At 39.8% G+C, this 26820-nt stretch overlaps 1 protein-coding gene across 1 annotated transcript in view; it reads left to right on the plus strand.

Moving 5' to 3' along the window:
- The window catches only part of Hgd (homogentisate 1,2-dioxygenase), a 44617-nt gene that overhangs the window by 7437 nt on the left and 10360 nt on the right, over nt 1-26820 (plus strand). The window contains exons 3-10 of the mRNA XM_076868387.2: nt 592-680; nt 4617-4722; nt 19439-19498; nt 21604-21695; nt 22821-22855; nt 23768-23847; nt 24425-24524; nt 26311-26435. Coding sequence (XP_076724502.1) covers nt 592-680; nt 4617-4722; nt 19439-19498; nt 21604-21695; nt 22821-22855; nt 23768-23847; nt 24425-24524; nt 26311-26435 — 687 coding nt within the window. The remainder of the gene's footprint in view (nt 1-591; nt 681-4616; nt 4723-19438; nt 19499-21603; nt 21696-22820; nt 22856-23767; nt 23848-24424; nt 24525-26310; nt 26436-26820) is intronic.

Below are 26820 nucleotides of genomic sequence, written 5' to 3' on the forward strand. Positions count from 1 at the left end.
CTTTTCTTCTAGTTCCTTTGAACATCAGAAGATATGACAATGATGAGAAAATAAGTTATTTTAGAAATATATGTACAAAGACGTTTGTACCAGTGTTGGTTATAATTGCAAAACTACAGTAAACAAAATTCTCTCAAAACTTTTTGGAGAATATTTCATGGCACACACACACACACACACACACACACACACACAAATGCTTTTGATATATTATTTCCTTAAAAAAAACAAAAGCAAGTCCTGATTATTACATTTACAGGTATCAGAAGATCCTCATTTTTGGAGGATAAGAATGAAAAGAAATACACTTACAGATTAACATTGGTTATTTCTGATTGGTGAGATAATGGGTGATTTCAGATTTCATATTTAATAAATTTTCTACAATAAACATATATTACTTTTATAATCAGGGGTACATTTACATAAAAAGGTATTAAAAGAAGTATTAATGACTTAGGGTGGTCATGTGCAGTGGCCCAGAGTCTCCCCATTCAGGAAGGATTCCCCCACTGAATTGGTTGGTGGAAAGGTTTAGGGGGATGCTTTTTGGATTTGAATGACATTGTTTATTGCCTCTTTTGGTTTTAGAATAATCCTCAAGTCTGCCCCTTCAATCTGTATGCGGAGCAGCTCTCAGGATCAGCTTTCACTTGTCCCCGGAGCACCAATAAGAGAAGGTATGAGGATGAGATGAATGCTGACCTGCAGACAGTGGGAACTATGACAAGGACCTTGTGCCACCTCCCCTACCAGGATCATGGATCCTTCTTCTTTTAGGCTGTGCTGGGTTACAGGTAGAGGGGAATGGGCCTTGTTCCCAGTTGGAATCAAGTGACTGATGGGAGATAGTGAGGGAACAAACTACACAGAAAACCCAAGTCCAGTTCCACTTACAAATTCTCACCAGTACCCAGAAGGAAGTGTGTTTTTCTTCTTTTAAAATAAAATATGTCTAATACTTTGGTCTTCTTCGAAGGATTGTTCAGTTGAGTTTTGTTTTTTGATTTACTTATTTTTTGATTTTGCATATGATTAAATCACAGTTATAGAAGATTCAGAGCAGTGTCTTTCTCAGCTGACCAAAAACATTACATTCTTTGCATGAAAATCTTGGATAAGCAAAACCTGAGTAGTTGAAAAATTCATGTATTGTGGCCCCTTCTGCTTTGAATTAGTAAGGTTTTTGCTCTTTGGAATTTGACTTTCCTAGAAAGCAGCACATTCATTAGCACAGAAGGTCACATTCTTGCTTGCTCTATTCCATTAAGCCAAGCCAATGAACTTCCTCTCTTGATTAACTCCTCTGGGGCAGGCTGGTTGCCGTAGATGAGGTAGATTGAGGAGGCTGTAAGTGTCATGATTTAAATAAGTAGTATCTAATCATTGGACTTTCTGGTTAAAGCATCTGTGAAGAGGGCTGCTGCTGACCTTGGAGATCTGGGGAAGAGGACGGGTGGTATCATACTGCTTAGAAGGAGGAGGTGGGGTTTATCTCTACAGGGTCCTCCTGAGAAGTCAGTGAAATGGTGAATACAAAAGCACAAAGGACCACACCAATGATAACTATTGTTTCCATTGGTGGTTAGTCTTACCCACTCTGGAATCAGGCCCTCTAACTTTAAATCCACACTCCTTCTTCTTCAATTGGGTGATTATGGGCAAATCATCTGCCTTCTCAGAACCTCTAGATATTCATTTGTAAAACAGATAATTACAGCACCTATTTTAGAGTTTTAGAGAGGATGTTGTGGAAAGAATATGTGTAAAGTGCTTAGCATATTTCCTGGCACATGGTTAGTGCTGAATTAACATGAGTTATTATTAAAATCATCATCATTATTGACACCATAGAAGAGCTTCTGTTTCCATCCCAGAGTATTTCTAGAAATATTTCTAGAAGTATTTCCAGAGTATTTTAGAGAGCTGAAGCACAAGATATGGCAGATGCTATAGTATAAGGTCAGTATCAGGAGGCAGTAAGTGTGTATCAATATTGGTTTCTCTTGATAGATGTGTGCATGGAAGAACAGGGGAAGATAGTTTCTCATATATATTAAAAATCAGAGGTAAATTCTATTGCATTTAATTATTTCTCCTTCTGCGAACCCAAATGGATAGGATAAAGGTAAGCACACAAACAATTTCTATCCATTCTAATTTATGACAACCTGGCCTCCTGACTATGTTCTTGACTTTATGGCCTATCCACTAACAGGCCACCTGGTCTCCAGATTCTGCTGCCTGCCCCCATTATTCAGCAATATCTTCAGCCAGCAGGAGCTGAGTTGTGTTCCAGGAGGCTGAAAAGGAGTTGTTGGCATTTCATTTAGAAGCTGGCAAAATTCCCTGCGTCAGAATTAAATCTCTGTCCAGGGCAATGTAGAGGTGCCTGGGGAGTTTTATAGACTCTGCTATAAATAAATAAATAAATAAATAAATAAATAAATAAATAAATAGCACTAGGCATGGCTCACCTATCTATTTAGAACTCTCTAAGGGTATTCTCAAGAACTTTTGAAAATGTTCAAAAGCATCTAATAAAGGATCACCTAGTATGTGCCAGGCATTTCAGACACATGAATTCTTTTAGTCCTCACAACAATCCTAGGAGATAAGGATGAGGAACACAGGGTCTGGGAAGTTTAGTAACTTGCCCTGAATCACACAGCTGGTTCCAAGATGCACACACATTCCTTCAACCCCATATACCACTGGGTGTTGGAGAGGTTTAGTGGGTCCAAGGTCTGAGATCACATCCTCAAGAGTTGGAGGAATCAGATGGAAGAACAAAGTTAGTCAATTTTCTCTTGGATGGTTCAGAAATTGGGCCAGGCCAGATTAATTACCTCCATGCCCTGAAGCAGACTTTCCTTGGGTTTAAAGGATCAAAGGCTATTAAGCAGATCTCTTTTCCATTGTCAGAAGTAGGGTCCTGCCTCCTTCTGAACCCCAACAGGGTAATGGTCTTTGGAAAGATTTGGGTTCCTTGTAGTGAGTTTCAGTGTCCCACTCAACTTCTGGAAGGTTCTCCTCCTGGTATTGTTCAGATTTCTTTCATCAGACTCTTCTTTCCTTCCTGAAGCCTGAGATCTGGTCCTGGTGGACAGAACATTAGCCCAGGCCTTAACACATACAGAGAGTAGAAATGAAGGGGAAAAAAGAAAGAAAACAAAAAACCCAACAAACTATAAGTATACTGAAATAAAACATGGACATGTTTCTAACATTTATGGAGTACAGAAGTATTGATTTAAAAACCTCTTCAGATTAATGTCAAAAAAACAAATAACCCTACTGAAAACAGTACAGGAATTTGAACAGATAATTCATAGAAAAATTACAAAGTGCTAATAAATGAACAGATTCTCAACCTTACTCATAATAAAGGAAATATAAAATAAGAGACTATTTTTTCACCACAAGACTAATATTAATGATACTTTATAATAGAAAGATTTAATAGAAGATTAAAGCTCATTTACTGAGAAAGTATATAAGAACTGCCAATTCATGCCTCCATATCTAATAATATATCTTTCTTGATCTTTAAAGGATCTGTTGGCCTTAGGAACCACAAAATTGGTATAGCTCCACATAAAAATAATTAATTATTATCATCTTTTATTATAATATCATTTCTTATTATTTTATTTTCTATAATAACTTCTACTAATTTTATAAAAATAATTCCTACACCTAATATGTAAAAACCTTTATATTCAGCCTAATTCTGACCCTAATGTTTACTCATTCAGGATGAAAAATAATCTTAGGGAAGATGGGGATGATCAGCCCCTCCAACATATTCCTGATATGAGAGTAAAGTGGTAAAATGATTTGACAATTTTCCTTATATATGCTTTTGAATTATCTAAGAGAATATGTAAGAAACCCATTAAGCTCTGATGCCTCTAAGAAATAGCTATGAAGAAAGTAGAAGAGAAGGTACCATTAGCCTATCACAACTTTTTAAATTACTTGAATTATTTTTACCATCGCCATGTATCACTTCTATAATTTTAAAAGAAAAAGATTTATATAACAAAGATAATACCCATATTCTTTCAGTCTACATAGAATTCACTGCCCTGGCCTTTGAAAGCAAGGATTAGCACCTTGTGGTATAATAAGCTAAGGTTTTTCTATGGATTTCCCTGCACTGATATCCCTCAAAGTACTTCTTACAGCTGGTGGGAGGGAAAGAGAGTCCTTCATTTTTTTGGCAGCGTGGGAATATCTAGGAGCTGGAGCTCAATCCCAAGAATGATATAGTGTAAAATAGAGAAGGGGCCAAAGCTCCAGGCAGCAAATGGTTAGTAAGAAATAATGCTGGGCTTAGGCTGTAGCTCAGTGGTAGAGCGCTTGCCTAGCACATGGGAGGCACTGGGTTTGATCCTCAGCACCACATAAATATAAATTAATTACTTAATAAAGGTATTATGCCAATCCACAATTAAAAATATGCATATAAAAAAGAAGTAATGCTGTCATTTCTTGTCACATTAAAGCCATAGATGTTGGTTGATTTGACGGTCTTCTTGATGGCATTTCCTGAGCCAGTCTCTGTCACTCAGAACATTACCCTGAGGCTTTGTGTTCTTGTTTCTCCCTAGCTGGCTGTACAGGATTCTACCTTCTGTTTCTCACAAGCCCTTTGAATCCATTGACCAAGGCCATGTCACTCACAACTGGGATGAAGTTGGTCCTGATCCTAACCAGGTAACCTGGTCCTGTGAATCGGAGCTTACTCATATAACCAATACCTTGAATAGAAATCTTTAAGTCAGGAACAGAGTCTTTGGAAAAGTAAGGCAGCTTTTTAAAATAAATGCTAGCTTGTCTGTTTGGGGTTCAAACTTGGGAGGGGATTTGGGAATTGACTGGTGTGTGTGTGAGTGTGAGTGTGAGTGTGTGTGTGTGTGTGTGTGTGTGTGAGAAAGAGAGAGAGAGAATTATATAGGCTGGTCAAAATGCCTTCATGCCCACAGGCTTTTTGTTTAGTTTTTAAAATTTTTTTTTAATATTTATTTTTTAATTTTTCGGTGGACACAACATCTTTGTTTTATTTTTATGTGGTGCTGAGGATTGAAGCCAGCGCCCCGCGAATGCCAGGCGAGTGCACTCCCACTTGAGCCACATCCCCAGCCCCTTGTTTAGTTTTGTTTTAGCCTAAATTTACCATTGAATACACAAAATATCTGACATTTTTGAAGAAAGGCCTCTGAATTCTGGCACAGGCATAAGGGTCTTATTGTCTGAGCAGGATTCTTTAAGTCTTGTGACAGATTGCTTTCACATTCTCCTCAGACTTAGGAACTTCTAGTCTTTGCCCATGAATCCCTCCTTTTGGTCCAGTGATGAGTGGGCTTTTCCTCTGGGGGTCAGTATTATCTACACACTCTGCTGAGCATATCAATGAGATATCTACTCATGGAATGAGTCAGACTCAATACTATACAGGACTGAGCTCTTTTGTTTTGAACCTTCTGAGAACCTCAGTGTATTCCTTTGTCTCTGAGTTTAGGTACATGTCACTGATAACTGGTCTACAGTGCAGGAAAAAAAGCAAATGTGGCTTTGCACCCCTCATCCTTCTACTGACTAGTTGTGCCCTTGATCCCTGTTGTTTCACTTATAAAATGTGATAGCAGCATCTGCTTTGCAGTGTTGTTGTGAGGATTACTAGAGAGAATAGGTGTGAACAAAGTGCCTGGCATGTAGTTGTCAAGAACCATGACTCTGAGACAGCCCTTTGATACATTTGCTTAAAGGCAGTGGTAGAATATAAATCTCAGAATTTATAAAATTCAGATAAACTTGTTTTTAATTTGATGCTATTTTTTTTTTATTCTGAGTCCCCATCTGCCCTGTCTCTCCTCTCCTCAGCCAAGGAAATCACTTGCTTCTCCTTTGTCCACCAAGACATTTCATCTAAACCTGCAAATCTCTGCAAATCTACTTCCCCTAAGCACTTAGACTTTTTGTAGAACAAAAGCTGGAATAATTCATGGTCACCTTTGGTTTCCTGCCCTGCTCCATTTCTTACCTTAATTATAGAAATCTCGAAGAGCTAAGTACAGCTGACATGTGGCCTACCCCTCTCCAGGAGGGACAGAAATGGAAACTAGCATTCGGGGTCCAGAAAATATGAGTTATCATCTTAAAATATTATCCACCTTAAAATTATCCATCTTAAAATATTATCAATATTAAAATGTTAGCCATTATGAAACTGGTATATTTTGTCTAAATACCTGACCTTTAACCTTTTTGAAGTTTAATGTGTGCAGAAGACATCCTCCCAGCCCCCCCACTGGCCTGTATATTGCCTTTGAGCGTGTTGGGGAACAGGCAGCCCCTGCTTCAACCCCACCCCACATACAGACTCTGCCCACACAAGGGCTCAAAAAGCTCCTGCCCCTTCTCTGTCAGCTGGACACATGCCTTGTGTGTGTGTGTGTGTGTGTGTGTGTGTGTGTATGTACAGGGCCACAATTTGTACAACTAACCCTGGGAAACCCTGACTTCCCCTCTTCCTCAAGTCCGAGGCTCAAGAAAGGTGAGCGGCACTTCACTACTAATAAAGGTTGTCTTATTGTGCAGATGAAGTCTCTCAGGTAACCTCTTAGAGCTGCCTTCAGAAGAATAGATGAAAATCCTGTCAGGGTGTGGTAACAACTTTTAATCTCTTCTCTGTGCTTTTGTGGGATTTCTGATCAGGCTTAACCACTTTGGGAAGATTGATAAGGTATTTGGATCCCCGTAAGTTTTCTAGTTCTTTCTTTGGGTGGCACAGGTGATTCTTTTATGTTTCTGACTGTTCACTCTTTCAGAGCCAAAGTTCCTATTACACGTGGTTGTACAATTAGCAAGTAAGACAAAAGTTAGGCACAAAATTATAACTGAAAATCTTTTTAATCACCCATAAAGTATAGGATGCATGGTTCTGTGTGTGCTGCCTAGTAAGGTAATTTTTACATATACTAAATTTAAGGACCATCGAGCTAGACTAAATGAAGGATTTCCAGAAAATTCCATGGGCAGATTTCAGGAATTTAAACCATGTGGTCTTTAAGATAACAAATCACTAGTGGTAAACAGGATTGGGCCTTGGAGTTCCAGCGCCCCCTACCTGCTCGCCTTGATCACAGCAGTTGTCGAGGCCTCCAAACCTTAATACATCCTCATAGATGTATTTGTTTGTGGTTTTGTGGGCAACAGTGGAGTCATACTTTTTAAATATAATTTTACTTGTAAAGTCCCTGTTAATATAATTCTTTTGTATAACTCAATTTGTAAGTCCATTTTATATCTTCTTAATAGTTATTTTGAGGTATAGATAACATATTGATGGAAGCCATGAAACTCAAAATCTAGGGACCAAGGGACTAAGCATTTATTGAGCCATTCACAGATGCTACCCAGAAAAGGAAAGAACTGGATCTTGGGAAAGGCTGCCACAACTATCAGTAGCAAGTTGTGTAGCAGATCAGAGCTAAGAATATTTTTAAATTCTTGGGGTAGTTTTTTCTTGGTTAAAAAAAAAAAAAAACAACTTTGGGGTAGGCAAGCACTGTGAATTACATTGACTTATAGATTAAAGAGGTGCGATAATCTTGAGGAGGAAAGCTTTTTGGGTAGGAGGGCAGTCCTGAAGAGAATAACTGTTGTGTCTAGATTGGTTGGAATTAACAGTCCCAAAAGTTATAAGCAAACAAAGTGTGGTGACCCTGTTGCTCACTATGTTTGGATTTCACTCAAGATTTCAACATTATTGTCCTTTTTTCTCCCTCCCTCCCTCCCTCCCTTCCTTCCTTCCTTCCTTCCTTCCTTCCTTCCTTTCTTTCTTTCTTTCTTTGTTTCTTTGTTTCTTTCTTTCCTGGTTTTGCCCTAAGCTGTTAGCTGGTTAACTTTCCTGACTTCTTTTGCCCTCCACCCTCTGGCTTTTATCATTAAATTTAGGACATTTCAAAACTTTTTTCTTTTATCAAAACTAACCCTGTTCCAATAGAACTTTTCTAGTTTCATCTTATTACCAAGTAATATATGTTTATAAAAACCTCAAATGATATAGGAATTAATAAAGTAAAAAAGTGGAAGTCTCACATCAGAGGTGAAAGTGATGGGTGTATCAGTTGCAGATGTTAATTCATTCTTTCACAGTTAACATACATTTTGACAGAGAAGTTCATGGCACTGTACTCAAAGTCTGAGTTCACAAAGTCATCAAAAGAGCTATATCAGAAATTCCTGTATGCTCAATCTATATTTGTTTCCCACTGGCTTCTGTGGTTTTCCATTCTAACATTGCTTTGCATTTGCCCTTCAACTTGTTCCTTTTCTCCTGTTTTGAATTCTTTGAACGCTTTTTAGATGGCGACCATTCTCCAGTATCTCCCCTACTCGTTCACAGCCCTGTGTTCACACACTGGGAGAGACATGCTTCAGAACCTCACAGTGCCTCCATAAACATCAGCTCCAATGAGGTAGCTCTTTACCATCCTCTCGACCTGTGACCTGTGTCACCTGCCATCTGCTTCCCCTTCTCTGATACACACACCCTGGCTGTTCTTTGGCAAAATCTATCCTTTTGTCTTTTCATTTTCTCCTTGACAAGTTAATATCTCTTTCCAATTTTATGCCTCATTAATTAACCACAACATTCTGCATTCATCACTTTTCCCTCTCATAACCTCTTCCAAATATGTGCTTCAGACTCTCACCCAGAAAGTCTGAGAGAATTATATTTAGGTGCCTGACAGTACTTCCCAGCTGCAGCCTATATAAGTATGCCTTCAACTATTTATCAAAGCCTTTACTTCAACAGCTTCACTAACTACCCACATTGGCCATCTCTGGAAATGTGAAGACCTGAAAACTGCCTAATGTTTCCTCTAGTCTAATATTCAGTGCTACAGAGAGCATCATGGGATAGATGATCATCACCGTCACCCTTGATAGTGATCATTATCGTCACTCCTAGGAAGATGGAGACTATTCCCCCCAAATTTTCATTTCCTTTAGTATATATTTAATCAGTCATGCAAGAATTCATGCAAACTCCTAAGTACATTTAAATTCAGCCCATGGACACAAACTCAGTACATTAATATCTCACATAAGAAGTATGTCTAATTTTATCACATGTCTTCCTCTAGTTTGTGAATTCTCAGAATTTAATGAATAAGCCTGCATCCAATTCAACCACAGTTTTACAGATTTCAATTAGCATTCTTGAATCAGCATTCCAGTGTGGAACTCAGAGTTTTTAAAAACTTCTTGTTACTACATCCTGAACTTTTGATTTGGGGGAAGTCAGACTCTTGGCCCAGTTAAAACATCAACTGAGGAAATTACCTCTTGGTTCCAATTACCATATTAGAATTACCTCAAAGCTAAGTAAAGGCCATATCATAGAATTCCTTCTGTCCCCAGTTCATGCAAATTATCAAAAAATGTTTCAAAACAATATATCCTTACAGAGTTATTTGCTGTCTAATTTGTCAAACTATTCAGGTTTTGCCATTCTGAAAGCCTGTCCCCACCCAAATGTCTTGGGTTTTCCTACATCTTGAAGCTTTTGCCCAAGACTCTATTAGCAGCTAGCCCAGCCCCTACGTTTTTTTTTTCTGGTGCTGGGTATCAAACTCAGAGCCTCATATATTTAAGCAAGTGCCCTACCACTGAGCAACACCCTCAGCAGAGGCAAAACTTTTTAAAAAAAATCTCCTTTCCCCAATTTTTCCCAGACATCTACCCTCTCTTGCCCAGAGTTCTCTTCACCTCTTCCCTTCCCCAAGCTTCTGGTGCCATGTTACCACTGCTTCTCAGCTTTCCTCTTCCTCCTACCTTCCTCCTCTATAAAATAGCACTTGCTATGTAGATTCTCCCATTCTCTTCCTAGGAGACACACACACAAAGCACTGATCTCTGCGGTGACACTGGAGTTCAAGGGATTGCAGTGAAAATGGGGAAATCAGAATTTTTCATAGAGAATCTGGATGGGAAGAGGAGGAGGCTGTGAATGCTATTAATTTTTTAAAAAATCAGATAAATATACATACACACACATACATTAACTTTTATTGTGGTCATGATGTAATACAGATTTGCATTCTATTTATTTAAACTTAAATATTATATTTTGTGCTTTTGTAAACTCCTTGAGGGCAGATAATTTTGAGGGGATAGGTACCGGAAATTGAACCCAGGGACACTCAACCACTGAGTCACATTCCCAATTTTATTTAGAGACAGGGTCTCACTGAGTTGCTTAGCACCTTGCCATTGCTAAGGCTGGCTTTGAACTCACCATCCTCCTGCCTTAGCTTCTTGAGCCGCTGGGATTACAGGCATGCACCACCATGCCTGGTGAGGGCAGATAAATTTTTAATGCTGTATTATAATTCAATATGTTTATAAAACAATTCTTCTATTGCCATATATTTAGATTATTTCCATTATTATGAATCATCCATGATCCATGATTTCTAATATCCATAATTTATAATAGTTGATCATCAACCATTATAAATCATCCATGGCTAATACCAGCTCTTGTCTCTGCAGCATCCCAAAGCATGAACAGCTGACCTCCCTCTTTCCTGAATCTCTGACCTTTATGGCATTGCATTGACTCCTAAACCTGCAGAATGAGTGCTCTCCAGGGTCCTGAACTAAGATTCTACCTCCTTCTTGTCTCCATCTTCTGCCTGGAAAATGGGGAAGTACTTAATCTCTTTTCCCTGCTCCTCTTCCTAATTGTCTTTTTCACCCTTCTCTTTCGCTTCTTATTATACACATTTCCCCTTCCCCTTCTGTAATAGTTTTCTAGGGATTCCATAGCAAAAACAGCCTGGGTGACATAACCAACGAAGATTTACATTCTCACTTGCATTCCAAGATTGAAGTATTCGAGGCCTCTTTCCTTGGCTTGTAGACAGTTGTCTTCTCCCTGTGTGTGCATCCACATTTCTTCTTTGTATAAGAATGTATAAGAATATTCAGTTAAGCCAATCCTAGGAACATAATTTCATTTTAACTTATTTCTATAAATATTCTATCTATGTAAGTTATACTCCATGTATGTATAATGTGTCAAAATATACTGTCACATATATCTAAAAAGAACAAAAAAAGATTATATCTATAAATACAGTCACATCTGAGGTACTGGGTTGGAATTTCAACATATGGAATTTAAGAAAAATCCAATAAAGCCTATAATACTCTTCCTCTACTTTCTCCCCATTTCTTTCCAAATGTTGGTCATTGGTTACCACTTTTATTGGATTCTCTTTGCCTTAGAGCTAAAGGGATAGTTGATGAGAAACTCCCCACTGGAATGAACTGCGGGGAGGAACTCCTTGACAACAGATGATATTTCTAGCTCACTTTGCTTCTCACCTCTCCCTTGGGCCCCCTCAACACATGTATAGGTACACACCTCAGCAGGTAGTATTATTAAGGCAAAACTTTACCCAATATAACTCCAGCCCAGAGCTTGCTATAACCTTGTAGGCCACATTGCAAGGAGTCATTCACACAACTTTGGAATTCAGAAGCCATTCTAGAGCTAGTGTCAATATTTACATCCTATCATCCACTTTATCTCCCTCTTGCCATCTTTTTAATCTCCCAGGTTTTCTTATAAAAAAATGAACAAATGTCATTCATAGCCATGACATTAAATGTCATCTCTCTGAAGTATGTTTTACAAATCTTTCCTCCAATTTCAGAAACTGCATTGGATGTTGCCATGTGTATGTTCTAACTTAAAAGATCCTGTACAGAGGATGTGACAGTCCCATCCAAACTATGTCTCCCCCTGGCTTTTCTAAGCCTGTTACTGACAACCATTCTTTCACATACCCAAGTTTGAATCTTTAGAATCTTTTTTTTTAATGGACACATATCTTTATTTTGTTTATTTATTTTTATGTGGTGCTGGAATTGAACCCAGTGCCTCACAAGTGCAAGGCAAGCACTCTGCCACTGAGCCACCACCCCAGCCCAACTTAGAGTCATTTTTAAGAACTTTTGATTTTTTCCTTCTATGTGGAATTAAGTGGCAAGTCCACAACATGGTGATTTCCAAAGTATACATAAGAGTTAACCAGAGAGTCTTGTTGAAAATGTGGAATCCAAAGCCTTGCTCTCCAGATATTCCAGTCTAATAGATCTAAGATGGTGTATAGGAGTGCCTCCAAATGATTCCACTCATATTGGCCTTGGACCACACTTTAAGAAATATTGCTGTAGAGCCTGCTTCTAAAATATCTCTGGTTCTCTTCTTCCTTCTCCTGACTCTGCTTAGTACAGGCTTCATTTGCTCTTGCCTAACTTTATAATGGCCTCCTAATTGATCCATGGGGCTTCCTTACCCCATCCCACATTGTGCTGCCAGATTCAGGTTACTGAATTACTATCTCTGAAATCTTTAAACCCCACTATCAGTCCATCCCTCCACTGCCCAGACAGTCAAGTACAAGCTCCCAAGATAGAAGATCAAGACCAGTTCCCTGTCATGAGCTTTCAAACCCTCTACTTTCTGCCATACTAAAACCATACTAAAACCATACTTTTTTCCAGGAAAATATCCCGAATTCTCTTTCCTTGGTGCTTTATGCTATTACATTTACTTGGATTTCCTTTTGTTTACAAATATCCACCCACCAAAATCCCACCCATAATTTAAGACTCATTTTAAATATCACTTTTTTAAGAAAAACTAAAATTTCAATATTTTTCAGGGTATCTTAGAATAGAATTTATATCTCCATCATCTTTGTCTTATCTGCAGTACCCAACATGTACCATATTCCAAACATTTAATATTGCAATTGTTGATACTTCCTGCAGCTCAGATCTCATCATCCTATAAATAGACTAGATTGCATTTCCATAAACGCATCCACTGGAGTTTGCCAACATTACCGTATACATTGCCCTGTTCAGCCCTTTTTGGACAGCTTGCTAGATCTTTTTTACAATACATCTTTATCAACTTACATTTTACTCCTTGGAAAGAAATTGAAGCTGTCCACAAACCAATGATTTTATTGCTTGTGTCTCTTGTTTTTCATATATAAGAGTGTTAAATAGGCCCCGTTCCAGCATTTATTCCTGAGGGAATATTCCTGTTTACATGTTTCTTCCAAAGTCACTTACATTATCTGTATCCTTGTTTTCTTATCAGAAATTCTCAATACTTCCAGGATTTTCTGGAACTGTTTCCCTGAGGGCAGAAACCTTCAGCACCTAGCATATGATCTGACACATTGAGAGAATCAATGAATTGTTTGAACAAATTAATGTAAAGGGTTTGGACAAGAATTCCGATCCTGAAGGGCCATATTAGGAGTAGGGTCCCAGGAATCAGACTGGGCCAGGGCAACTCAGCACTGGAGCAAATAAGGGTCAGAATGAAAGACCAAGACCAACATTAGAGGTCAAGAACACCGAGGTCAAGCTGGGTTTAGGAGGAAAGAAAATTAGTAGTTTGTGAAACAGATCAAGACGGGTTGAGCTCAAAGTGCTTAGGGTATACATTAAAAAGTGACCAAAAGAGTTTTAGCATCAGTTCTTAGGAGAGAAAATTTATCTTCTCTAAGTTATCAGTTTTCTTACTTCTAAAATAAGAGAGAATAATAATTATAAGTGCTTCAGAGAGTTGTGAGGATGAAGTCATCCAATATATATTGACTACTGTCTTCCATGATCTATGCAAGGTGATGAGTATCTTAGTCTGTTTTCTTTTCTTTATTTCCGCACTTTTGTGGAGCTGGTGATGAAACCCAGGGCTAATGCAGGCTAAGTAAGTGCTATACCACTGAGCTACATCCCCAGCCCTATTAGTCCATTTTCTGTTGACATAATGAAATACATGAGAAGGAGTAAGTTATAAAGAATAGAAGTATGGGGGCTGAGGCTGTGGCTCAGTGGTAGCGCACTTGCTTGGTATGTGTGAGGCACTGGGTTCGATTCTCAGCACCACATGTAAATAAATAAAATAAAGATTTATCAACAACTAAAAAAAATAAAAATTAAAAAAAGAATAAAGGTTTATTTAATTCAGGGTTCTAGAGGCTGGGAAGTCCAAGAGTATGGTGCTGCATCTGGTGAGCATCATAGCATGATGAAAGACATGACATGGTGAGACACAGCAGACATGCTAGCCTAGGTTTCTCTTCCTCTTATAAAGTCATTAATACCATCCTGGGGTCCCCACCTTCATGACCTCATCTAATCCTAACTATTTTTCCAAGGCTCCACCTCCAAATACCACTGGCATATGAATTTGAGGATTATGTTTTCAACATATAAACTTTTCAGTGCATTTGCTGTGGTTTGAATGATTGGCTCCCAATGTATCAAAGACTTGGTTCCCAGGGTGGCACTATTGGGAGCTGATGGAACCTCCAGGAGGTAAGGCCTTTGTGGGTCCTCAGGTCAGTGAGTGTGTGCCCTTGAGGAGAGAGTGGGACCCTAGTCTCTTCTTCTTTCTCTCCTTTGCTTCCTTGCTCATGAAGTGAGCAGTTTTCTGTGCCATGTGCTCCTGTCATGATGTGCCTCTTTCCCGAGGGACCCAAAGAAGTGGGGCTACTAAATCTCGGACCATGAGCCAAAATAAACCTTTCTTTTCTCTTTATAGGCTATTCCTCTCAGGTATTTCATAATAGAAATGGGAAGATGAATAATATGGCATTTAAACCATGGCACTGAATAATGAATATAAAGCCCTTAGTTTTACTTTCAAAGATAAGGTCAAAAAGTATGGCTTATCTTTTTTGGCAGCCTCTTGAAAGACTTTAGAAAATCTAAATAAATGAGTGAGACTTGGATCTTCCCTATCTGTATTCTTGCCCATCAAAGAAGTCCAATGAATCAAAGAAAGAGAGAATCGAAGCCTGATTCTTTCTACTTTTTCCCTCAAATTGCTAGATTTATTGAGGAATTCAATGAGCCACTGTTTTATTTTACTCACCCTTATATTCCCTGTCTGGACAGAAACTCACCACTACCAATTACCCTGGACTTCTCTCAGTCATAGCTGCTGCTAATAATTGCTTGAACACGAGGATCACTATCTAACTCACAAGTTAATTCAAAATTCTTGGATAGTTGGTACTGACTTCTAATGACATGTCTACTTCTAGCCAGTTAATGTCATTAAGAGCCTTCAATTCATCCAATTTAATTGATTTCATGGCAATTTTGGATAGAATCTCAGTAAATCAAAGAATCTCAGTGTTGAAAGGGATATTCAGATCATCTAGCCCAACTCCCAGTCTTCTAACTTTGGAAATACTGAGACTGATTCTTTCATATTTCCTTTTCATCTCTGAGTATGAATTTTGAATCTTGTTCATTAAATATTGCCACCAATTATCTGTCTTCCTCCTTGGATAATGTTAAAGAATTTTTAATTATAACTTTGGATACTCTTGAAGATGCTTTTAAAATTATTTTTATCACCCCACTTTTAGTAAGTAAGAGTTTATTTTCCAATAGGATTTGTAGGGTGCAATTGTAAAGTATGTAAATCCATGACAGAACTCAAAGGAGAAAAAGACAAATCCACAATTATAGCTGGAAACTTTAACACTCTTCGCTCAATAGTTGATAGAACTGTACAGAAAATCAGAATGGATGTAGAAGTGATAATTTTTCACACACATGAAGAACTGACTTATGTTTTGGAAATCATCTTTGGGTTTTTAACAATATTTATCAATTTGCTAATTATTGCCTGAATGTCATTTTACTCTGAAAGCTCTCACAAATTTGCTTTATTCTCATTCCTTGAAATATAAGCATCATTCTCAGTGCCATTTATTTATTTACTCATTCAATCATTCAATAAATATTTATTGATGCCTGTCATAATCAAGACACTGTATCATGCATTACAATTGATGTCATTGTTTTTGAAATGTTTAATTATGAAATTCTGCATGGGAGAGCCATTTAGCGATAACATAGAGTATGAATAAAATACATCATTAAAACCTACAACTAGAAAGTTGTTGGGTTATATTAATCTTATTGGACTGCTGTAACAAAATGCCTTAGACTGATGGTTTAAGCGATAGAAATTTATTTTCTCACAGTTCTGGAGACTGGAAGTCCCAGATCAAGATGCTAGGAGGGTTGGTGTTTGGTAAGGCCTCTTCCCTTTAGCTTGTACTACCTTCTCACTACATCTTCACATGGCTTTTCCTCTGAGTACATATGGAAAGAAAGTGAGATCTCTTCTTCTTAGAAGGCCACACATCTTATTGGATTATAATCCCCCAAATTATGATTTCATTGAACCTTATCTACCTCCTAAAGTTCCTATCTTCAAAACAATCACATTAGAGATTAGAAGTTCAACCTAGGAATTTGGAGAGGACACAATTTAGTCCACAGCATTCTTCACTTTTTATAAATGCTCTTCTCTGAAGAGACTTATTGAACTATAGTTCTTACCAGTACCTCATTAGTACATGTAAGAAAACACAATCCAGAGAGAGAAAATGACCTGCCTGAGGTCACAGAGTAAATGGGAATGGAGGCAGTACCCCAAACCAAGTCTCCAGGTTCAGCCGCATGCACCATCCCCTTGGTCTGGCCTTGGATCAGAGAGGTACTGCTCCACAGCATATGTACAATTAAGCTGAGCATCTGTTTTTGGCAGGAGGTGTTTATACCCTGCACTCCATGGACTCTTCCTGTTCATCCTCTCCCCGAATCCCCTTCCTTGCATTCACCAAAATATCACATCAAGACTCTTGACCAAAACCTTGCTGGAGTACTGAAAGCTGGCTTCCTTCCCTGGGTACTGAGTTTATCAGAATCACCTTAGGGTCTTTATCATCCTTCATAATAGGCCCAACACATTTGGAATACAGACTATGAACAATCTGCTGCCATCGGACCCAAGAGATAAATGATTCCTCTCCCCACACCATCTGTCATTTGAAGGGAATCATTTTTTGCATTAGAGAAGGTTCATCAAGGCCACTGCTTCAGTGGGCCCTGTGGAAGGCATGCTTCCTTCCTACATCATCACATGCTTGTCTTTTCATCTGCCCTTCAGGTCCTCTCACTTCCTTTGCTATTGAGAGCTGGATCTCTCGCTCTCCCTCTCTTTCTTTCCCTTTTTGCTTTCTTCTCTCTTTTCTTGTTTTTTTTTTTTTAGATTATAGATCCTTATGCTTGCATTATGTAAATTTCTCTGCTAGTTGGTAGTGGAATTGTCACTTCCATTTGGCCCAGTATGCCACAGGTTAGTTGATTGATTGGTTGGTTGTCAGGTTGGTTTGTGGCTTGGTTGGTTGACTGGGTGGTTTTTTTCCGAGCATGATATTTGGTTCAGCAACGCAATAATATCAGAATCTCCAAGTTGGGTGTGGTGATTCTAAAGTGTAGATGCACATTAGGAGAGCTTTTATAAAATGCTGGTGCCAGGGCCCACCTTCTCAGATTCTGATTTAATTTGGTCTTGGTTTCAAAACTTCTCCAGGTAATTTCCATGGGTCGGGTTGAAAAATCAGGTTGGGAATCTCTGGTTAGAGCTAAAGGGTTGCCCGGGCAACCATTGATCTGATAACTTAAATCTCTTCCATTGGGAAATCTAAAATGATGAGTCTTTTTCTGACAATTTTCCTTGGTATGCAAACACTGCACTGCTACTTAGACTGAAGCAGCAGGTAGATAGTAGCAGACCAGAACCTCCTCTCAAAACTCCGGCAGTGCTCAGGGCTGGGGCTGTGTCAGTGGCAGGGCACATGCTGAGCATGCACATGTGGGTTCAATCCTAGCACACACACACACAGAGTCCAACAGTGCTCAGTTGTAGCTCTTCCTCAGTTCAGGGGAATATCCTTCTGTTTCCATAGTTCTTAACCAAGGGATATTTGCCCCTCAAGGGATATTTGACAATGTCTGGGGATATTTTTGATTTTTACAACTTGGAAGGAAGCTACTGGCATCTAGTGGGTAGAGGTCAGAGTTGATACTAACCATCCTATGAAGCACAGCCCCTGCAATAAATGTAGCACAAAAATGTCAACAGTGCCTTTCCTACATCCTTGCTTTCAAGTACCCCTCTCTTCCCCCAAGAGAAATCATCCTTAATGAAATCAGTCCTAAAGTATTTTCTTCTTTCTTGGAAGCATGATTCAAATGATCTTTTTCAAATCCACCTTTCATGTCATTTTATTTTATTTTACTTTTTGGTACCGAGGATTGAACCCAGGGGCACTTAACCACTGAGCCTCCAGCCTTTTTTTGTATTTTATTTAGAGATAGGTCTCATTGAGTTGCTTAGGGCCCCACTAAGTTGCTGAGACTGGCTTTGAACTTGCAATCCTCCTGCCTCAGCCTCCTGAGCTGCTGGGATTACAGGCATGTGCCACCATGCCCAGCTCAGGTCTTTTAAAGTTGTCTCAGAATGGGATCAGTCTGCTTTGCTTTTAAGAAATGAAGGGTGTCAGAAAGGCAGAATAACTCCAGGGCCACCTCTTGCATTTGCTGCTTTCTTTTCCATCTGGCTGCCCATCAGACATACAAATGAGCTGAGCCCTGGGACCTGAGGGAGGCCCTTTCCAGCCTGCCTTCATCAGGCACTGTAGCCAAAGGAGCCAGCCCTGCGGTGTAGGTCACTCCTGAGTTATGCCCTAGGGTGGCTGGGTGTATTAGCCACCAGCCTGGCTGGGTCAGGCTGCCATTGCGTTGATTAATAAGTGCTGGGCTGACGATCCAAGCGAGGTCTGAACCTGCTGATTCTTCTCCCCACTTCCTTAGATCAGTTCATTATTAAATTAAAGATTGTTATGATTTAAACTGAACCATCAGGCAGCCTAGGGACAAACGCAGGGTTTGGTGAAGAAACTAAACCCAGTGTTGCATTTACCAAATCCAATCTCAGCTGGGTGCTTTTTCTTTCTCTTAAGGAAATAATTCAAAATTTGAAGGGCTGGAAGTAGAAGTAGAACCTTCCCCTGCAGTGTCAGGAGCCCACACAGAGAAGCTGGCATGCCAGGAAAAGGAGCTGATTATAAATAGCAGGAAAAGCGGCATCAGTCAAAACTTGCTGATGTGCCTGAGCAAAATGCTAAAAGAAACAAACAGCTTCTATATGAGAAAGCAATGATTTCTCTTTATTTCTATAATTGAAAGTTCTAAGGAACAAAGACAGTTTTTATTCGTATAGGTTTCAACTCACACATATGTGCACATGATATGCACACATACACCAGTAGACCCCCTCTAAAGAAATGATGGATTATCATTAATTTTAAAATAACAAAATCAAAAGTAGTCCAAACCTCAGAGAGGGAGCAGCTGACCTCTTTCTTCCTTGTAACTGATGTTATGTATTATATTTAGAAAGCCTATGGTTTTCCCTTTGTGAAGTCCTTTTCCTGTGTGCATATTTCTTTTCCAGCTTAGATGGAAACCATTTGAGATTCCAAAACCCTCTCAGAAGAAAGTGGACTTTGTGAGCGTAAGTTAATGCTACACCTTCCCACAGCCCTCCTCTCTTCTGCAGTGAATGACCTCACCATTCACAGGCTGGATGCCAAACAGAGGCAGCCTTATTTGGAGGCAGCAGAGACAAACCCACCTGTGTCTGCCAATGGGGAGCTGGCAAAGGGATGTCTTCCTTATAGGCACAACATGAGTCCATGGTTCACCAAAGGGCACTAGTGAGCTTTTACATCTCAGAAAGGCCAATGGGAAGTGGATGTGTTCCTACCTCAAGCTTCTTCTCTTGAAGTTAGAACAGAGGATCTTATCCTTTTTGCTCCATGGGTCCCTTTGATAGTCTGCTCAGACCCATGGGGGCTTTGTTTGTTTTGTTTGCAGTGCTAGAGATTGGATCTAGAGCTTTGTACATGCTGGGCAAGCACCGCACCACTGAACTACATCTCCAGACCTTTTTGTTTTTCACTTTGAGACAGGTTATCTCTAAGTTGCCCAGGCTGGCCTCAAACTCACAATCCTCCTTCTTCAGCCTCCTCAGTAGCAAGAATATGCCATTGCACCCAGGGATACCTATAATTTTTTTTAATAGAGAGAGATAGAGAGAGAACTGTTTAATATTTATTCTCTTTTAGTTTTGGCGGACACAACATCTTTATGTGGTGCCGAGGATCGAACCCAGCACCCCGCGCTTGCCAGGCGAGTGTGCTAGCGCTTGAGCCACATCCCCAGTCCAGATACCTATAATTTTAATGTGTGAAAGAAATTACTTAAATTCACAAAGAAGACAATTATATTGAAACACAATGATAAAAAAAATATTTCAAAAAACCAATTGTGTTTGATTTATAGTCATACATATGATTTCTTGTTAGTGTACTAAGTAATGAGCTGTATTGGAAATAATTGTGATATGAGCAAAAATGATGCTTTGATATGCCTGTGGTATATGACATGAAAATATCCATGATTCTATTATTGAACACAGGCACCTCTAATACTGCTGTGGTTTGTTGCCTATATTCATATTAATTAAAGGGGATGATGAATTTCACTCAAAGATTAGAGAAAATAAATAGAAAACATTTCTCATCCAAGTTCATGAACCCCTGGAGTGGATGAGTGGGCATCAACTCAGGACGGCAGCTCTAGTTAGTACATAGCTGATTGGCAGCTCTGTTGGCAGTTACAGGGGTGGAGTACTGTAATAATACCTGTGCCCAGAGGGAGCCATAGGGAGGTGGGGCTCCAAAAGGCCAGTGGAGTGTTCTGCAGATCAACTTGGCACATAGCTTACCTAGGGACTGTCTAGGTATTCAGCCAGAAGGCCAAATTGTTTAAATTGTCTTGAAAAAATCTTTACCCTTAGTAAATGCTTCAAAATCCTGTATAGACTCACTTCAATAGACCACAAACTTGCAATCCAAATTAAAATATAAAAAGAAATTTTCCACTTCCTGTGTGAATTATGGGTCTCTGAGGAGCAGAACCTTTTCCTTTTGGGCTCTTCCATCTATAGCTTTGGGGCTGGGAGCTTTCTGAGAAGGATTGTGTGTTCCTTACACTGGGTATCAATCATCTGGTCACACAGCAGAGAGAATATGTTAGAATAGTCAGTTAGAATATGTTTTTCTTTTTTCCTATTCTGGAGAGATTAGATTGACCTCTTCACAAGCAGAGGACTGCTCATATGGGGGTGGACTGGAGGGGCGTTAACCGGCACCTGAAGCTGCCACCATCTTCCCTAAGCCTCCTTGATATTTAATATCACCTCGAACGGAATTGCTCCTCCAGGTTGAACTTAAGCACACTTTTGAATTAATTAAAATTAGTGAACTCTTGCCTCATAAATTTATATGATGTAGCCATTAAGATAGCCATATTCAGGTCACAGCTGAAAGGTAGGGTGAGCCACAAACAACCATACATAAGTGTAAATTCCAGGTTCCCCAGAGTTAGCCCAGATCCCAAATGTCTCTCTGGTCCCCAAGGGGCGAGCCTTCTGAAACCTTGCCTCATGACCTTGGCGGGGGGGGGGGGGGGGCAGGGATGCGGGGTGGCAGGGCGAAAGCTGGTCTCTTGGGCACAGCTAGTATTCAACCTCTGTCTCCCATGGGTCTCTCCCAGGGTCTGCACACCTTGTGTGGAGCTGGAGACATCAGGTCTAACAATGGACTTGCTGTCCATATTTTCCTGTGCAACACTTCCATGGAGAACAGGTAAGGGACTCAGTGCTGGGGCTGGGCATCCCCATTCCCCAAGGGCTGTTGCCAGAAGGTGAAGGACAACTATCCACTTTTACAAAGTCACACCTGCACAGATATTGTTATTTTTGTTATTTTTTCCCTCAGATAAATATTAATTTTTTTGTTGAAAATAATAATAAATAAACATTTTCTATTTTTACTAACTCTTGTGACAAACAAGAGGGTCAACAGAAAAAAGGAAGGTGAGACCCTGGAATGAAGGTGTGGTACAAAAAGCATTTTATCTTTAGGTGGGTTTGGGCCAGAATATTCTCAATTTCTAAGGTCTGCTCTTGAGATTAAAGTCACTGCAGGGGCAGTCATTAGGCCACCTGTCAGTGGCAGGCCATGCTAATAGACTTGGCTTCAAGCTTTCTGTGAAAAGCAGTTTATATACTGGTGTTTTTAAAATAATTATTTTTAAAAAAAGGTAAATGGCATTCCTGCGTTTTCTTTGGGAAGCAGACTAATGCAGCTGTTTTGTCCTGCCAGTAGAACCAGATGTTGCATCCAAAACCCAACTTCAGTCTTGCATGAGTCATTTAACTTCTCTGAGCCCCAAATGAAAACCAAGATCACAGTCTTATGGCAAGTCATTGGCAACCTCCCTTTTAGTCCAGCCTCATATTGAGCCACATTCACTCCACTCAAGCCACACTGGCCTTCATTCACTTCTTTCAACCTGCATGGGCCCTTTTGCCACAGAGCACCTGTGCATGCTGGTCCTTTTGTCTGGATTGTCCTCTCCCCTGGCCTGGATAATACCTTCAGCTCCCAGGCCAAGAGTCCCGCCTTCAGGGAAATTTTTGCTATCTCCCCAAACTAGTGCAGATCCCTTTTCTATCATTTATCTGAACTTGACTTTCATGGGCTATTGTAGTTTGCAGTGATTTAGTTCTGTAATTGTTTGTTTGTGGTCTGACTCCCTACCAGGCTCCAAGCTCCATGAGGGCAAAGACTGGGTCATTCTGCTCACTGTGATATACCCAGTGCTAAGCCTGGTACATAGTAGGCACAAAGCAATAATTTGTAGAATGAATTCACTTGTCTAGACAGTGTTAAAACTGAAGATGACAGGAAATACTCTGTATGTTTCAGATGCTTTTATAATTCAGATGGGGACTTCTTGATTGGTAAGTTCTAAAGATTTCAGACCCCTTCACTGTTCATTGATTTCTAGCCACAAGCTTCTTTCTAATTTTCGACCTATTATTTTCCTTCATTCTCAAATCTGTTTTATTTAATTTAATGCAATTTATAGACTGAAGTCTAGAGGCCACTGGTGCTCTGGAAAAGATTCCTTGCATATCTCAAAACTCCTACTCTATTTCCTGGTTTCTGCCTTTGTTCATCTTCTCTGGGCCTTTCTAAAGTGGGAGAGCTGGGCAGCTGAGAAGAAATAAGTGGTACCAGCATGTGATTAACTTATTAACTTAACTCTGGGGGCTGGGGTTGTGGCTCAGTGGTAGATCACTTGCCTAACACGTGTGAGACACTGGATTCAATCCTCAGCACCCACATATAAATAAATAAACAAAATAAATGCATTGTTTCCATATACAACTAAATTTTTTTTAAAAAATATAACTCTGTTTACCTTCAAATTTACCCAAGAAAAGCCCATCTGTCATTGATAACTGCAATAGAAATACAAACTTTCATGAGACCATCTAAAATGTAAGGTCTAATCATTTTTTTTCTGATCTTCCCATTTCATTTGGTGGTTTTAGTGTTAATATCTTGAAACCAACATTTTGGTATAGACATTAGAAATGCAATGCACTTTTTTATCGATTCACAAAATTGTACATTTGCAAGCTCCTCACCTAGAAGCTGGGGGAAAAATCGGTATTATTATTATTATTATTATTATTATGCACATTCTTCCAGATAGTAAAAATAACTAACTGAAGTTGGTGGAATATGCATTTCCCCCCTGTCAGACATAGAGTAAAGCTCTTTTTATGTGAAATAAAAAGCAAATGCAGCCCTTAAGCCTTTATGAAATGGTTCTTGCTCACCAATGCCCTGTCTTTTTTTATCAGTTCCCCAGAAAGGGAAACTTCTCATTTACACCGAGTTTGGCAAGATGCTTGTGCAGCCCAATGAGATCTGCGTCATTCAGGTTGGTAATGTGCCCCCTTCTCCTCCCTGCCTATCCCTAATTTGGGAGCAATCAGATGTTTCAGCTGCTTCTATTTCCAACTCTAAAATTTCTCTGTCATGTCTGGGCAAGGGGGAGGGAGTTTGAGTTGTTCAGAAGGCTTCATGTGCCGAAGGGTAATCAGGCTTGGGTGCTGCTTTGTTTTAATAAAGCACACAACCACGGAGCAAAGAGCATTCGTCATTCATGTTTCTAAGTGTTTATGCCCACTCTGGATAAGGTTCTATTGAAGGTAGGAGGCAGTAAAAGTTATTTTTGTTGTCGTTTGTTTTTATTTATTTTTTAATGTGACTAAATCTGGGCTACTTTTGCTTCTGGACCCAGGCAGAAATTAGACTAGAATTGGCTTGAGTCACAGGCATGATTAGAAATGAAGCTTTTCTTTCTAATTCATCTTTGATCTGGTCACCTCTCCAACATACCTCAACAAACTAGAGCTTTGCTTTTGCATGTGGGACTGCCTGTGGCTCTGTGGCAGCTTCTCTATAACTACAAGTATGATTTAAGAGGCCACTCCTGTGTCTGCTTTCAATTCCAGAGAGGAATGCGGTTCAGCATAGATGTCTTTGAGGAGACCAGGGGCTACATCCTGGAAGTCTACGGTGTCCACTTTGAGTTACCTGACCTGGGACCCATTGGTAAATCTTCACTCTAGCCTCTCAGCCTTGCTTGAGGACACAGATAATTGCATGAAAGCTAAATATCTTTCCCCCTCCCCACCTCATTCAAATCTCAGCTTTCCTCTTCAGCTAGACCAAGTGTCTTTCCATAAAATATATGCATAACAGAAAATGACCTAAGCCAATACATTACAAATTTCCTTCTAGAATAATATTATAAACCGTTGGAGATAAAGACAGTGTGTAATACATTTCTGCAAAGGATGTAGAAGTTTGGGTTACTGTGGGTGGGGTTACCAGAAACAGCTTCACAAAAGAGATGAGATTTGACTAATTGTTGAGGAGAAGAGGAAGGGGAATAACTTAAGCAAAAGCATACAAATGGGAATGAGCTTTATGAATAATTACTTTCTTACATTAGTGGGTTGGGTATAGACACAAAGTGGGGAAAGCCATAACAATGGCCAGGTGGCCATTCCTATGGAAAGGAGGAGGGGACTGAGTGACGCTTAGTCTAGGAACCTCACTTTTCTCCTGAGCACACTGCACAAAATCCACATGCTTAACAGTAAAAAAAAAAAAAAAAAAAAAAAAAAGGTGCATTGCTCAGTACTATGAAAAAGCTAGAAACAACAGCTGCCATGAGGCAGATTAAAACTTCCTAAAGTGAACCAAGGTCCCCCAGTCCTCATTCTTCTGGCAAGCCGGAGGCTGGAGATTCAGGAGAGAAGAGAAGGTGTTAGGAGGGGTTGTTCTCGAAGCCTCCCTTTGGAGTGCAAGGAGAGCTGGGAAACTGGCTCTCGGTTCCATCTGTGGCCACACCTCCCAGTTGCTTTCCTTGTCAACAGCTTTTCAGAGCAAAACAAGGACAGGCCAGCATGTGCCTTCTGGTCACTCCCCTGGGGGATCCAAATATTCAGAGGAAGGTGGGAGGCAGCAGAGAAGCAGCTGGAGCCCTGGTGGGCCGTCTGTCATCCTGCTTACCACCCACTCTTCCCACTTTGGTCTGGCTTCCTGCTGTTCCGCAGGCAGCATAGCCTCCAGGTTCCCCGGAACATGTACCCTCTGGAAAATATATATAATTTACTAACCAGCTGGGGGCTTATTTTATTTAACCCCAGGAGCTGGAAATGATAAAACACTCCCCAGGCCTTTCCTCTCAGAGTTAAATTATGTTTTTGCACTTATGCTTTTCATATTTGGTCTTTTGATTTATTTTCCTTCTCTGAGGGAACACTAGCTCTGAGGCAGAGCTAAGCAGGCACATCCTGAAGCCTTTTTCCCTGTATGGAAGATAGAATTTTCAGGCTGGAGAGCAACTTTACAGTCCTGGATTTTGAGTTCTGACTAAGGAGCAGAGGCCTGCCTGGGATGATGGTGGTGGTCCTTCCTATCTGAGATCAAGGACTGTAGATGTGTTCTAGAGTCATCAGAGTTTCCTCAGAAAGACAAATACCTGATTTTCGGTCAGATCTTCCCTTTTCTTCTTTTCTAGTCCTTTTTTCTCCTTTCCTCTCACCTGTAGTGATCAATAATGCATGTAAAATGATTTTGTAAAACATAGTCACTCCAAAACTTTAGGATATGATGTTGGTGATGATAAAGGTGATCACTGTAAAATTCCAATTGACCAAATTCCTTGGGTCCTCCAGAAAAGGTAGCAGATTAGGAATCGACTGAGTCTTTAAGCAATGAAAGCAATTTGTTGAGTGCCTCTTAACCAGAAAGAAGGCCTTTCTCTTTGTGAACATCTTTCATATGTGATTTCAAGTGTCTAAAAGGACTTTGGGTTACTGTGTTTTAGGAGCCAATGGCTTGGCCAATCCTCGTGATTTCTTGATACCTGTTGCCTGGTATGAAGATCGTCAAGTACCAGGTGGTTACACTGTGATTAATAAATACCAGGGCAAGCTGTTTGCTGCCAAACAGGTAAAATAAGAGGGTTGGCAGACAGGAGAGGGAATGAAAAGGTATCTACTGATGGCCAAGACCAGTATTAGGAACCTTCCATACATCCTTTCATCTTTAAAACACCACCAAAAGTGCTACACCTGAAAACAGACCAGGTGATGAGAAACAATTTACAAATGTTCCTGTAAATAGCAGAACCAGCATCCAAATTCACATCCTTCTGACTCCTAAGGTTATGCTCTTTCTGCCCACCAATCAAGGAAAATCCTGGAAATATGTAGGTCTCTATAAATGCTGTGGAAAACAAAATATGCAGGCAGAGAATGTGTTCTGAAAAGGAAAATGAGTTAACAAAAGATAAACTGAGATTTATGTTCTGCAGTGACTACCTTATTTCGAATAC

The sequence above is a fragment of the Callospermophilus lateralis genome, chromosome 10, assembly GCF_048772815.1.
Source record: "Callospermophilus lateralis isolate mCalLat2 chromosome 10, mCalLat2.hap1, whole genome shotgun sequence".
Classification (NCBI taxonomy): domain Eukaryota; kingdom Metazoa; phylum Chordata; class Mammalia; order Rodentia; family Sciuridae; genus Callospermophilus; species Callospermophilus lateralis.